At 38.5% G+C, this 15,710-nt stretch overlaps 1 protein-coding gene across 2 annotated transcripts; it reads right to left on the minus strand.

Moving 5' to 3' along the window:
• Positions 1 to 2,788: 2,788 nt before the first annotated feature.
• LOC124157661 (splicing factor U2af 38 kDa subunit) lies at positions 2,789 to 10,307 on the minus strand. 2 transcript variants are annotated; one of them, XM_046532589.1, is made up of 9 exons: positions 10,096 to 10,306; positions 9,885 to 9,972; positions 9,705 to 9,771; positions 9,482 to 9,564; positions 6,436 to 6,507; positions 6,215 to 6,348; positions 5,809 to 5,859; positions 4,547 to 4,645; positions 2,789 to 3,205 (listed from the first exon to the last, which is right to left on the minus strand). In XM_046532589.1, exons 1-9 carry the CDS (start codon positions 10,137 to 10,139, stop codon positions 2,956 to 2,958), a joined length of 888 nt encoding a protein of 295 aa, XP_046388545.1. In that variant the 5' UTR covers positions 10,140 to 10,306; the 3' UTR covers positions 2,789 to 2,955. The 2 variants fall into 2 exon arrangements, with proteins under 2 accessions (XP_046388545.1, XP_046388546.1); XM_046532590.1 differs by lacking the exon at positions 5,809 to 5,859 and having other exon boundaries at positions 10,096 to 10,307.
• Between the last annotated feature and the right edge of the window lie 5,403 nt (positions 10,308 to 15,710).

The following is a 15,710-nucleotide window of genomic DNA, read 5'->3' on the forward strand; positions in this document are numbered from 1 at the left end:
ACCCCTCTGCTCTCCTTTTTTTGGGTATAGGAGTAGTGATGTTTGTGGCGGGCGTTCGAATCGCAGCGCGCCACTGCCGGAAGGCAGCACCGCCTGGAGGGAGACAGGCGGAAGGCCCTTGGCGCCGTCAGGGTAACGGGACCCTGGGGGATTTGGCGCCCTGGCAGAGGAGTAGCGTCCTGACAGCTTGAGGAGAGAGACCTGCCGATCCCGCGACCGTGATTTTTAATCCGCGTGCATCCGTGCACAACAATCGCATGTGGCAGAGGAGTAGCGTCCCGACAGCTTGAGGAGAGAGACCTGCCGATCCTGCGACCGTGATTTTTAATCCGCGTGCATCCGTGCACAACAATCGCATGTGCGCATGTAATTTTATCCCGAGAATAAACGGGTTAATTCCTAAATTATAGAGGTCTTAGTTATTTCGCCGCCTGCCGAGATAACCCTTAAAGACATCTAAAATGTTCTTCTTAAAGTCACTAAATCTCCTGTTGAATACATATCGCAGGTAGTTTTGTACAGTTAAGTTAAAGCCTCTCTCCTGCATTTACTGTAAGTTCAGCTGGAATATCATCTATTCCCCAAGCCTTATTCTTTTGCAGGTCTCTTATTGCAGCATCAAATTCCAATTTTAAGATGCTGGCTCCCATGTAATCCCTATCTACCTCACCTCCTTTTTCAATAATTGTTAAGCTGCGTTGTTTGCTTCCAATGTATAACTCCTCCAGGTATTCTTTCAATCTCTCATCTTTGTCTTTAATGAAAATATTTCTCTACTTGCCCCACTCCTTGAAATGGTTCCCCACTATTCTAGAGGCTACATCTACTTTCCCTTGCCCAACAACTAGCTGGAATGCAGATGGAAAACTATTTATTATTACTTATTCTAGTGTGTTTAAAATAACATCCTCAAACTACTCTCTCCACTGTATCCTTTGCCAAGGCTAAACACCATCATACCTATTATGGTGCACCATCATAATAACATATGTACATATTTCCCACTAGCAAATCCTGCAGTATTCCATACAGCAGGTTTAGTGTATGGAAAAATGAGTAGAACTCTATCCCTTAAAACAAAAAAGATCAATGACTAAGGACAGCCAAATGGGCAGTGGAGCTGATAGGTTTCAAATTCCCCAAAATTATAGCGGTTTAGTATTTGCGAGCCATCCCCAAAATGAGCCAACCCAAATGCACCAACCCCCATCATGATACCCACTAGTGACGTCATGGCAAAATTAGCAGTGCCAGAATGCATTTTCCTTAATTTTTTAGAAGTGAAATATTACTCTTTCTTTTTCATTATTACATAGGTAGTTATAATTTAAATTTTATTACAATTTTTTTTGTTTTGGTTAGGAATATACATGTATACTAGAAATTTTGAGGTAATGAAATTGATAAGTGTTATTTGACTCTATGTCTTTTGTTAACCAATGGCCGAACAGCATTCCGGCCCCATGACACAACTGATGCCCACTCCAAAAATACCTATTTCTGGTCACACCCTTGTTCACCACAAACTTCAGCAACCTCCCTTAAAAACAATCAATCAATGGGCTATAATGATGGTCTTAGCAAAGGAGTCTCAGCAACATTCACTGTATTCTAAATCCTAATTTTCTACTTACAATACTGAATTCAGCTCTGACGACTTCCTTTTTCAATTAAGCATAATTAGACTTGTTAAACGAATCAATGACTATCAATAAATACCTTAAAATCACAAAACAATAAGGTCTAACAATTTTGAAGCCTAGTCAGGCATGCTTTTACCAATAAGGAAAAATAGATTTCCAAAAATTCTAAAAACAGAAGTTAGAAGGAAGGCCCTAACCAAATGGGTTGTAACTATGCAATTCAAAAGTTACATGTTTTGTGAAGGGAATGAGGATTTGTGCACAAATAACAAAAATTATAACATTCAAATGTCATATCCACCCAATACATTACCCTTTCTGCATTTCCAACCTTACTATCTCAGTGCCTAAAATTCCTTTCTAGAGGACTTCACAAATTTCATGATAGGTCCAAAGTAGGCACCATGACCCTTTCATAACACTTGATGCAAAGCCATCTATTAAGAGGGCAGGAACAGTTTTATTCGTTTTGCACAATGACTGCAGTATTTACCCAAAATTGTTTTTGCCACCTGGATATCTTGCATTTGGGCACTTTCACCGTAAGGATCGCTAAGGAGTTTAATTCTACCAGAGCAGCCCTCGTGGCATGAGGTGCCTCCTGCAAAGGGGTCTCTTCTACACTGGCTAGCAACTAAAATCCTGTACTCACACATCCCAAGGGTTGAGGACTGGGTCTAAGTTTCAAAATTCACCATAGGGCATCAAAATATGGCAATTCCTGTTCATCAAAGGCAGCAAATCCAGCACCAGCAACCCAGTTTCCTAACTTTTTTTTGTCAATTACAGTATCACAATTAGTATTCTCATACTCATCATACCATTCACACTAAGAAAATTACAATGGATTTCCTTGGCACCTTGCAACAATCTTGACAAGAAATTATTCTTGCAAAAATTTAAACCAATGCTATTACCACTGCTTTTATTGCCAAATGGTAGCTCCTATCTCCCAGCTGACGATTTTAGCCATGAAATCAGTTTTATCCACAGAAAGATACAGCAGACGTCACTACATGTGGCATAGGATTCATACATGAAAACTATTTCAAAATAAAATGCAGTAACGAACAGCACTTGCAAAAATATCTGATCAACTGTTAGCACAGGACCTGTAGGTTTGCAAAATATTGAAAGCAAGAGAGTGATTTTCATTTTTTATTGAATAAAAAAAAGACCATCAATAGAAGTCACTGATAACAGTTTGGAACTCCAAAAAGTTTCCACTATGGAAAATGTTCATACATTCAAAAACGTCCAGTTTCAAGCACAACACTTGATGAAACAGCGATGAGAAGGATGAGCTTCATGTTCAATATCGCCCTGATCGTCCTTCTCTCTCACGATCCCGAGACCTGGACTTCTCCCGGCTTCCTCCTCGTCCTCCTCCACCACCACCACCACCACCCCCACCGCCTCCACCACCACCAGCTCCAGCGCCGCCTCCTCCCTTGCCACCACGGCGCTCTCGAGAACGAGACCGGCGTTCCCTTGAGCGTGACCTCACTCGACCTTCTCTTGAGCGTGACCGACGGGGCCTCTCCTTACTCCTTGATCGGGACCTGTGCAAGTAAACAGTGAGTAATTAAACTTAGTTCCATGGCAGCATGATTAAAAATTGTGCACCAAAAAACTTTCTACAATGCCTGTGTAAAATAAATACACAGTACCCAAAGAAACCACATCAGGTAACCTAAAAGAACAAATGATAAATGAAACAGCTACAATGCAAATCTACGAGGGCCATCCAGATATAACACATTTTGTCATGGCACAGCACTAAGCGGGACTAGCGCCGCTATCTTGGCATGAGAGTGTTTCTACACTTCACACGCAACCAGCCACATCGTGCCTATCGTACTTTGCATAAAGTGGAGTGTTAAAATGACCTGCATTTGAAAATCTTGCCAGTTGTCAACTGTGACCTATGATAAGTTTTGTTGGCGAAAAATCACAAGCCAATTGGAATTTATTGCCAGATTTGTAGTGTGCACAGTGAAGGAATAATCACTCAGAAAATTGGCGTGCGCAACACAAAACAAGCATTGGAGAAAACTCAGGAGGAAAGTTATCAATAACCCACCATACAGCCTGGATTAAGAGCCGAGGGACTTACACCTGTTCCCATTGATGAAGACATGGCTCCCTACGCAATGATTTGACTCTGACAATGAACTGCATGCCAGTGTAGCCAAACCTGTGATTGAACTCACAGGTGGCAGATTCTACAGAGAGAGAATTGAAAAGATTGCACTACATCAGGATAAATGCCTTCATTTTAATGGCGGTTGTGGATTTTAAAAAGCCAAAGAGTTAAACTTCAAAGTGTATATGATAAAACTTATTTTTAGTTTATTTTTTATTTCAAAATGTCTGTTACTTTCCGGACAACCCTCGTACAAAGTAATGAATTTTGGGAAAGTATGGCACCCTATTGATCAAAGTTGTAAATGGAATTTCACAACTCATTTGCATTAGGAAAACTGCAGAAAACAGATGTGGGAGCATCCATGAACTGTGCGAGACTTAAATGGGAGGGGTGAAGACAAATATCAGCCCATCTCACATGACAGAAACTGGGATTCTCAGGAAAGATCACAACTTTATTTCAGCTAGGAAGCGTGAAATCACTCATGCTGTAACAGACCATCTGGAGTCATTACATGAGTGAATAGGGTAAGGATACATGCTTCATCAGCAGACAAATTATTATTATTCACTAACTTTACCATTAAATAGAAAGAACAAATTTCAATATCCTACACTATCTCTCACGTCATTGGTGACTTTGATAAAAAATGCCTATTTGATGAGAATGATGGGAATAAGTATCCCACATGATTGCGGCAGTTTAATTTCAACAACACTAAAAATATCATTTATTAATTAACATTTCAACTTACTTCCTGCCACGTCGACGTCGGCTGTATAGGTACCTCCTCAGTTCTCTTGAAATTGGCTTCAAGTGCATGAAGTTGCAGAACCCACTCCTTGTGCACTCCCTGAAAAAATAAGAATAGAGCAACAGAACGTTGCATTACGATAAAGCCTGTATGATGTATCACCTTAGATGACCATTACGTTCCCTCATGGGATTAGGGGACTTAAACCCCTACCCACACAATCCCTCACGCCAATATCCTCAGAGCTGGAATGGAATAAACGGCCCTTCCCTGTCACCTGAAAGAGATATAGTATCTCATGACAATTCCAGACTAATTCAGGATGAACAGTAAGCAATGAAATTGTTAGGTCGCAAATTCACAGAAGAGAAACAAACTACTGCAGCATCATTCTTAAGGAAATGTAGTCGTAAGTCCAAAAACTAAGTCTGATGTTAATTTTTTAATGTGAAATGTCCGCAGTGAATTCATTCCAAAGAGTGCCCCTTAAGTCTCAACCTAACGTGGAATCTGAAGCTTTTCAACTATCAGTAATCTGGTTACTTTCCCCCGTTCTGGTCATCAAAGTATACACCATTTTTCACAGATAATAAATCTAAAGAAAATAATTTCAATTTATTGCACTTAATACTTGAAAAAAAACTTGAACTGAAAAATTTAAAAAAATACAAAAACTATATATTAACCCTATGGCTCCTTATCAGTAATTAAATAAGTAAAATAGAGGTCTTTGAGACAACTAAAAATTAAAGCATTGCATGAGCTAATGACCAAACAGTGAATGTGAGAGTAAATTGACGATTTCAAGACTCATGAATGAAAGTTAAAATACATCAAAATTAAATTGCATTCATTTCATGCAAGGAAATAATCTCAGGACAGTTTTCTCACTCGTAGCATTGCAGCACTTAAGAGCATGGTGCTATCGCATATGAAGACTGCCTGCAATGCAAGAGCCATAGAATTAATATTGAGAAATTTACATTCAACGTTTAAAAAATTAAGGTAGTAATAAATTTTAAATGTATTGAAGAAATTGAAGCCAAAAATGGCTTAGCAGCTAGAATATTGCCAATAAATAATCAAGTCATTTAAGATGTGACTTATCAAATTTTGGAATGACAGGGTATTCATAGAAAGAGAAAGTGACTTTAAGTCTGAGATATTAGCAAAGAAATTCATTAATTTGGCATGACTAATAAAGACTTTATTCCAGCATGCCTTCAAGAAAAATCTAGCATCCACTAGAACTAAAAAATTACCTTGGTCTTGAAGTTGGCTTCCCAGAACCCCTCTCCATTTCTGCAAGAATACTGTAAGAACATTCCGGTTTATTCTGAAAATTCATTAACTCAAAATAAAAATAAGTGGCAACATGAAATTGTCCCATACATTATCATTTGATCTCTTTCAACAATTACAACAGTGGTAACAATATTTACAACCAATCCATATTGAAACATGCTAATTGCCAGAAATGGTGAGAACCTTTTCCATTCCTGAAAGCCCAACTTCCACTAGACTCAAGTGAAATTCATATATAATTGTTTCAAATACAAATCATCAATTATTATTTTCCTTAAATCAATTTTAATACAACTTTTTCATCGATAAACTTTAACAGGGGTACATTGTTCCCAAAATAATCAAATAGCACTTCATTCTTACCCCATTTCATACTGACGACAGCAAGCTTCACGAAAGTCTGTAACTGGACTCAATTCAGCATAAATAGGTCTACCACCAAACCACCGATTGTTGAGATCAGCTACAGCTTTTTCAGCATCCTCTTCTTTCCTAAACTGAAAGACCATGCAAATGCTTAACCACTTGCTAAATGGATTAAACTATTCTCAGATAAGCCTGTCATATGTCTAAATATTCTTTACCTTGATATACACATTTCCAACAAGGTGATCGCCAAGGTTGTCGCATACATTCATTTCTTCTATTTCACCATACTGTAAATGGTAAGGAAAAAAACTTGATAGAAATATTGTCTTATCCGCAAAAAGATACACAATTACAAAAACCTTATTGAAAATTACTTTTTCACAACTTTTTATATAAAGACAGGAATACACACCAAACATAAGAATTTCTGCAAATAATTATATCTGATACAATGTCAGCTGTGACTGAACACACGATAAAATATCTACTTGAAGTGACCAGCCAGCTTTAAGGACTTTTATAACTCTACAAATAATTACAGCAACCCTTCAAAATAAGGCAGAGACTGGAGAAGTAACAGAAATCAGACAGAACTTTAATGTATTTTATCATAGTATTCTACCGATTAAGGTAGGTTTCCATAGAATACTAAAGTAGTAATCTGGGAGCCTCCCTTTCCTTCCAGCACTGCCTTCTTCAATTCACTGTAAGGCCTACTCCCTTTCAATCCATCTAAAAATCCCATTCTCTTTCTTCCCCTCCCTTGTTTACCTAACATTCTACCCTCTAATACCGCTTCAAACATCCCCTCCCCACTAAGTACTCACTCCATCCAAACCTTCCGTCTCCTCTGTATCTCATCTAAAAGTTGCCTCTCCTCACCCACTATGTCCAGTACACTTCAATGTATAGTATATGAAAATACAGCACAAAAAATTTACATGGAGACAGAGTCAGAAGATCATCTTCAAACTTCAGTACAAGATAAAATCAGTTATACATAATCCCACTGGATAGCACCTTAAAATAATAAATAGCATCAAACAATATATACAATACGTTTGCATACCTTTTCTAATGCAAATCATTGTAAATGTAAGACTATGCGTAAGATAATGTAAGAGATAAAAGACAGTTCATTCCTGCAATGCATGATCAATGCACCCAACAACAAGGTTAAGCATAAATTCCATAGTACACCTTCACCAGCACTTATTTTCATGGTGAATACAATGTATTATCCACAAAAAGAATTTACATTCAATGTAATTGTTTCAAGCTAATGTTACACCTGAATATCCAATCAGTAGGCTAATAATTCACAATGATACAATAATGCTAATTAGATGAAAAATGTTTTCTTCTACCACAATCAATCTTCATATAAAAAATGAATAGTAGAAAGGAATGGTAGGGAGACTTAAGCAAAGGACAAGGATAACAGGATTCTGATGGTAGATTTAGGGAGAAGCTGCATTTTGAAGCAAAAACTGGAGTTAAAACAGCCATCACAGGAAATATAATCAGGGTCAAAGGGTCCACTAGTTAGGAAAGGTGATTTTGGCCATTTTTGGTCTCCCCTTCCTACTAATTGAGATATCGTGAGATTTGGCTTGACCCTCTCCCCCTCCCAATCTCACGTGATAGTTGAAAAAGTGTATTTTCAGTGTAAATCCAAGAAAAAAATACAAAAATAATGCAAGCTTCATTGCATTGGATTTATAAAAAACTAATTTTTCTTTATTTTTATTTAATATGAATTAAGACTAGTAATAAGATTACTATTATCTCAATTTTACACTGTTTCTAGTAGGAAAAATAATACTAGCCAGGACTCCCCCTCCCCCTGAGAGATTGAGTGTGAATCACCTTGACCACCTCTCCCTCCTAATGCCTTACACAACTAATGGATGCCCTCAAAGGTAATTCGACAATCTATTTGAATAGGCTGATGCACAAAATACTACAACTGACCAAATGATATCTGTGCATCCTTCATTGAATTTCAGAACACCACAACTTCCTTCCATTAATCCTTGTACAAGTTAACTCTTTAAGAAACCAATAGTAAAAGTACATATAAATTAAGAATAATGGAAGACTCAAAAACATTCATTTATCCACAACAATACATTGCCAGGACGTTGATCAGATTTCTAGGATCCACGAGCAACAATCATTGCAGTGCTTCCTTAGGTTATTACAATAAAATTCCCAATGTTTTTCCGGAGTACATGTATCCTGGTACTCTGACGAGCTCCACGCAACTCTAGACGCTTTAGGCGTGACTTGTTGAAAATAACGACAATCACGATAACGCTGTTTAGTATTGTACACACAAATTCGACACATAAAATAGCAAACAATACTTAGTAGTATAATCCTTAACCGATAACACCCTAGCATTTGGCTAATAGTTAACTATGCTTTAGGAAAAATAACTACTTAACACTAAACCAAAAGCCTATTACTCAACAAGACAGTTACAACAGGAATAATTAAAAAAGTGAATGGGCAGTAATGACACCACCATTTAAAGTTACGCTACCGAAATTACATCACTTAATGGCAAGACTAATTCCACAGCTTGACTGGAGAGGTATGGTCATATTAGGGTTAAAATCCCGTATCTTATTCACCGTTTTCGAGTCTGAAATTCGAATACTTAAATAAATAGCCTATTTCATTTTTTAATTCATCGTTTGTGAAACATACAGCGAATTCACCGTCAACATACGAATAAATAAGAATACACCAGCTAAAAATTCAATACCCTACCATAAAAATGGAATACACACAAAATCAAAATTCGAAACATTATTCGAACAAAAAAATATACCACGAATGTAACCATACATACACTGACAAACATCAATATCGCCTATTAAAACTTCTTTTTTTCAAACCTCGCGCCACAAAACGGTATTGATTATCCACAAATAACATTGGCCAATGAAGAATTTCAGGATGGCGAGTGGGTTGTCGGAGACCTACGTGCCGAGTTCGAAGGAAAGCAGAACGTAATTTTTCTGAAGATATACTCACGTCCTTGAGGGCCACAATTTTAAACGAGGTTTACTTTAAGTTCAGAGAATATTTCCCCATAGACTTGTCGATTAGGTCTTCTAATCAAATCAATTCGAAGTAAAATATGATTTCGTCGTATAATGAATGAGATAAATTACCATGCCCAAGCAAAACCTAAAAAAAAGTTGAAATAGCAAAACGCAATCACACCTTGGATAACTATGTGGCACTAACCTTGTCTTCACATTCTACAAATACATCCTCAAAGAAGTTGTCATAGTGCTCTTGCATTTCTTCATCCGAAACGTTGGCAACCACTGCAATCATAAATTCGAAAACCAAGTTAAAAAATCATAATCGAAGGCCAGGGATTAAAAAATGGGAAGACTGAATAACTTGAGATGCAGTCTCTATCTTAATTTTTTTTCATTATTAATTATTGGTAACTAGTACTTACGATGCGACCCGTCGGCAGATTTTGCAGAGTTCTGAGGGTTGACATACAGATTCTGAAGTAACACAGTCTGCAAAGAAAAATATCCATGTTAAATTTTAGAAGTATGTGATTCGAGAAATTAACTCCACATAGGATAATTTCCCTGTATGTTCTCCCAACGCGAATACAATAATTACTTACTTGACTGAATGTGGGTTTGTTGTGAATTCGCGAACATCTGTCCCCATGCCGACAAGCTCCGATTTTGAAATAGAATGAACAATTAACCCTGAAAAAGAAGAACAGAAAATTATTTTACAGGAGAGAATGTACAAATAGATTACTAAATCGTCAGCACTTCCATGACAAAATGTCGGAACCAGACTATGGCGTCGGCAGGCCTCGTACTTACTTGTCCTTCTCTGTGCCAAAAATTGAGGCCAAATACTCGGCCATGGTGTCTCCCTTGTTGAAGAATCACCGTTAAATAACACTTTCAGATTGGAAAACTACTTGAAACAGGAGAAAATTTACATCATCACAAATTATAAGCTCGCCAACACACTTGTGAACTGACAACCTCCACCGTCGTTAGGCGCCGATGCGGTTCCGCTTGCAAGCAATATGGCGATCCCTCTCACGATTGGCGGAGACAATTCAACAAAATATATCAACCAATCGTTGATCAAAACGTCCGTGCATCACCTACCAGCCGGCACATGCGCAAAGCAAAATGAAGTATTGAGCGGTAGATAGGGCAGGTAATATAAAATTATTTGGCTTCCATTTCATTATTTTTCACCATTTTCACTGACTTTGTGGCGCGGGGTACCTTTAGCGATTAGATTAATGATGGAAATGAGAAATAGAACAGAAAAAGCGACGGAAGTGTATCTGCGATGGAAACATCATGATCAAAGTGATTTTTTTGGTGCGGAAATTGTATCTTTCATGAATTTTTTTGCACACTTAGCTCTGGTTTAATAAATTTAATACGGGCATTATTCATTTGATCGTATTGCCATTTTCTCGTCACAAGATTCATGGAAACGAACTTATTGAAATTTTACATCCACACATAAATATAGTATTTTGGGGCAATATGTAATCTTGTGCATCCTAATCGTTATTTTCCGCCAATTTTATCGTATGCTAGATTCCACAGCTGCATTCGTATTCCTCAATGGTTTTCGCCATTTTGCTATACTTAAGGCCCACAAAGAGGCGAAATGCAAGTCTACATAGGTTTTTCTTCTTATGCTGTAGTTACTTCGAGGGGGGCAGAATTATCAGTCCCTGATAAAAATAAACTCCACCATGGTGGGTTAAGGAAGGGTAGTAGCCTTCATGGTGGGTAGTTACTCTTGCACAACCCACGCCCTACCCACCATTAAGGGTAAGGGAAGGATAGACAAATCCTTCGTGTACCCTTCCTTGGAACTCCTTCCCTTACCATCCGTGCGCCCTTCCTCTACCCACCGTTAAGGATGAGGGAAGGATAGAAAAATCCTTCGTGTACCCTTCCTTGGAACTCCTTGCCTTACCATCCGTCAACCCTTCCTCTACCCACCGTTAAGGATAAGGGAAGGGTAGAAAAATCCTTCGTGTACCCTTCCTTGGAACTCCTTCCCTTACCATCCGTGCACCCATCCTCTACCCACCATTAAGGATCAGCCAAAGCCACGTGGCTTTGTCTGATTCCAATCCACTCGATTACACAGATAAGCAGGGGCGGATCCAGGAGTTTTTTTCAGGGGGCACAAGGGTCTGACAGGTCTTCTCATATTTGAGATTAATAACAAAATACCACAGTTACTGTAGAAAATTTTCTCTTTATTTTGATAGGAAAGTTATTAAATTAAATGATTGAGCCTCCGTAATAAACAAAATAAAACTAGCGTAATGATGGCTGTATTAAAAATCTTATCTATCTTTAAAGCGTGTTGAGGGCACGTGACCCTCCTAAATCCGCCTATGTTGATAAGTATACAAAGGGCCCAAGTACATTTCACCTGACCTCAGTTGTAGGCGGCCATTAATATATAATGTATGTATAGTCATTCAGTTTTTTTCCGGTTCTGTAACCATAAGTTTCAATTTCCATCTCTCTGCGCCTGGTTAGCTTGCCTCTCCACCCTGTCAAACCAATAAAAGCTTCCACTCAAGCTCCACAACAGTGGTGGGATGGGGATATATTTCTTTCATTCCTCTTGCATTACTAGCTATTCTGTGGCTTATTTAAATCCATGGTTTTCCGAAGTGTAAATTGTGACAACAAAAATTGATAGAGGCCACCTGCATGCCTCATATGCACCCTTGAAGCAAAGTTCTGGCTACATTCTAGCCCTGCACATATTTACGAAGTTCTTCAATTCCTTCTTTCTCTATACCATGGCACAGGTGCATAGCCTGGTTGGGGATTAGGGACTTAAGCCCCATCATAATTTTTTTCCTTGGAGGCAATAATTGCCTGCCAAAAAACTCCAATTAAAGTTAAAAAATATATGAAATCAGTGTAATATTAGATAAATACCAATAGCACATACAAGTGAGATTTCTATTTGCTCCTTAAATGAATCCGAATAGGATGATTTGGCATGATATGTACCTATTTGGAAAAAATTCAGCTGTCACCAGAAAAAGGCATATTCAACGAAGAGACTTTGCTAAGGACTTTAATTATTTATGGCCTGCTCAAGACCAAAAAATCAAATTACAATCTCAATGAGCAATAACATCAGCTGGTGTACAGCAGGGGAGTATGAGAGGGTAGCAATGTCACAGACCTGCCCATCAAAATATATATGCCATCTAAATTCATGCATTAATCATACTCATGATACCATGTGTCTATACAAGGAGTATCATCACGGGGGGAGTTTATGTAGGAGTATCACCACAGGTTGATTTTGCACCACAGAAAAAATTCTGGGCAGAATAAAAATATGGGGGCAGTTTTTAAAATGCATATCCATTTACCAGCTGGGAGAGAGGGGAGGGAAGGTATTTGTTCCTTCTGTGGGGGATACACAATCAGCATTGTGGGGATGGGCACTCCTGTATTCTAGCAACAAGTTTTACATGTAATAGGCTACTGTGGGAAAAATGCAAGGTTCTTAAGGACTGTTTACACGATACATTGACATGTTCAAGTTAATGTCTGTTTGCATGAATGATTTTTGTGGACCAGAACGGAACATGTACGAATGCATGAACCAAATTGGAACAGGTTCTATTTTCTGTGCATGCATTCGCACAAGTTGGGTGGTTACACGGTGCATTTTGGCGTTCATTCATGCATTTAGACATTAACCGTATGTGTTAATGTATCGTGTAAACAGGCCTTTAGAGTAAGTTTACAATCCAAGAACCTTGAGAAAAATGTACATGTAATGTCGACTCTTTCTTCCCACCTTCTCTCCAATTCCCTTCTTATTTCCATGCATTATTTCTTGCGAGGGACTATTGGCAACTCTACCTTCTTCATTAAACTGATCTCTCCCTCACTACATACGAGGTGCATGCTAATGCTGTGAATAACAAATTCTTCTTCTAATTGCAAATCTTATTAAATCACCTTTACTCTCTGCTTGATTCACCTCAAGTGGTTGAATATGAATTAATTTCCATAGTGTTTGGTATCAAATGAAGCAAAGTATAATCAAAACACTAACAGATTTGGCCCAGTGATTGAAGTTTAGCTAATCTTTCACCTAATTAACAGGGCCCTCCCCTCTGAACCTTCAGCAATTGACTTTAAAGGTTCAGGAGGGGATGATAAGGATCTTCAACTTGCTCTGCCCCTGAGATGGTCTTGCCACCACCTAATATTTCCTGCAACCAATGAAGACTTGTGAAGTAGCTGCTGATTTAGAGTTTAAGATCAATCCTTTCTCTTTCACTCCCATGTCTAACTCTTCCCACACCTCCATCGCCATTGATTATGAACACATATTATACAGCAATGGTAATAGTTGGCAGCCTTGCCTCACACCTCAGTCAATACTGGCCCACTCTGATTTTCCATCAGTAACCCCTAATAGTACAGTCTGACCCAGTGGCATAATTATGGAGAAGGTTGAGGGGGATAGATCCCCCCCCCCCTCCAAAGACTCAGAGAAATAAAAAAATATTCAAAACTATTGTCTAGTTTTGACGCATAATAATTGCATCTGCTTAAATTCAAAGAGCATTTATTAATATCATGGCAGTGACGCAAGGCAAGCCCATGGACTGTTGCCTGGGTGGAGGATTGTCCCCCCCTTTACTCCCCAAAGCATATTCCTTGTTATGCCACTGGTCTCAACCATTACTGATTTCAAAAAGTCATCTATCTCTTTAATCTATGCCTATTTCCATAACATTTTCCGTTAACTTTACCCAGTCCATCCCGTCAAACTTCTTTCCAATTTCCACAAAGCAAGCATAAACATCGTGGTTATTTATTTATTTATCACTTCTCCGCAAACAGCACAGAGTGGCCTTTACAGCAGGGGTTGCAACATTAACAATAGAACATCACAAACATCCATGCCCTGGATGGGGACCACCAACCCAGGCGGGATTCGAACCTGCGACCTACGGATTGGCAGGCGAGGACTTTACCCCACCGCCACCAAGGCCGGTTACATTCTAAGTTCCTCCCTACAATTGTCCTCATCATCACTTTTTCATCACATGCTGGTTTTACCATCCTTAATACACACTGATAACCAGGGGCGGATCCAGGATTTTTTTCTGGGAGGGGCACAAGCAAGGCCGTATCCAGGATTTTGTTCTGGGTGGGGCACAAGGATACCTCGTAATACAAAACAAATGCAATGATAATGGGAGCGTATTAAAAATCTTGCATATTTTTGAGAGTCTGGGGGGGGCACGTGCCCCTGTGCCCCCCCCCCTGGATCCGCCTATGTGCACAACAAATGATTTTCTCCCGTCTGAAATTGCAATTAATAACCCTCAGAACCACTTTTACCACACGCAAAATTAAAACTATAGTCCTCACATTCCACAGCTTTCATCATATTCAGCATTAAGATTAGCATGGCTTTCGCAAATTCCTCGGGTCAAACTGATTTTTGCATTTCCTACGGAAAAGTTTACAAAACCTTACCCAAATTTCCTGAGTTATTAAGAAGAAGAATTCAGACAGAACCCAGATCACTGCTTTCCTTGCCTTTCAATCCATGAGAGATGCCTAAATTTCTTGCCTCAAAAATACCCAGACCCTTAAAAAATATGCAAGATTTTTAATACGGTCCCATTATCATTAACCTCATTTTGTATTACAAGGTATCCATTGTGCCACCCCCCCCCCCCCCCCCCCATAGAACAAAATCCTGGATACGGCCTTGCTTGTGCCCCTTCAGAAATAAATCCTGGATCTGCCCCTACCTTTTGTGATGTATGCATCCAACCCTCTCACCCAAATACCCGTTTGAAATTTGAAACCAATTAGTACTATTAATACCACTTGCCTTGCTTTCTTCTGAAAATCTATTCAATATATAATGCATAGAACTTAATGAAATATGGATGAAAGGTTAATAAGAAGGCATGGGAAGAAGTGAAGAAAAAACACTGCAGGAGAAATTTTATTGCTGTTAGTAACAGCTGCTTCCTCTAATCATTTGTGCTCTGGTAGTCTCATTGGAAGGGGTTAAATATGAATGAATTCTTAAGTTGCTTGGTGTCAAATGTAACAAAATGAATTTAAGACTAATCAAAATACTAACATAATTTGACCAAGTGATTAAATTTCCACTAATCTGTCACCTAATGGATCAAGAGTATAAAGGATTATTAAGCCTCTAGAGAGACATTCAAAGAGAATATCAGGATCTAGTATATTTTAATTTATCGAATGAAAAAGAGGATGGCATCCTTGAAAAATTGTGGCATCTAAACTATCCGTCTTCATGAATGATATACATTTAAGATGACATTAACTACTCTCGAATTACAAATGATTATCTAAGTACGGCGAATAAATATACACTTTATGTAAAAATATATAGGCACGAAGGC

The sequence above is a fragment of the Ischnura elegans genome, chromosome 4 (genome assembly GCF_921293095.1).
Source record: "Ischnura elegans chromosome 4, ioIscEleg1.1, whole genome shotgun sequence".
Lineage (NCBI taxonomy): Eukaryota > Metazoa > Arthropoda > Insecta > Odonata > Coenagrionidae > Ischnura > Ischnura elegans.

What these genes read in the sequence shown, in the direction of transcription:
- LOC124157661 (XM_046532589.1), bottom strand. Translation starts at nt 10,139, where the DNA reads ATGGCCGAGTATTTGGCCTCAATTTTTGGCACAGAGAAGGACAA. An exon ending in ATCTGCCGACGGGTCGCATC is followed by an intron (nt 9,565 to 9,704) that starts GTAAGTACTAGT and finishes TTATGATTGCAG; the next exon opens with TGGTTGCCAACGTTTCGGAT. An exon ending in TGTCGTCAGTATGAAATGGG is followed by an intron (nt 5,860 to 6,214) that starts GTAAGAATGAAG and finishes ATGTTCTTACAG; the next exon opens with TATTCTTGCAGAAATGGAGA.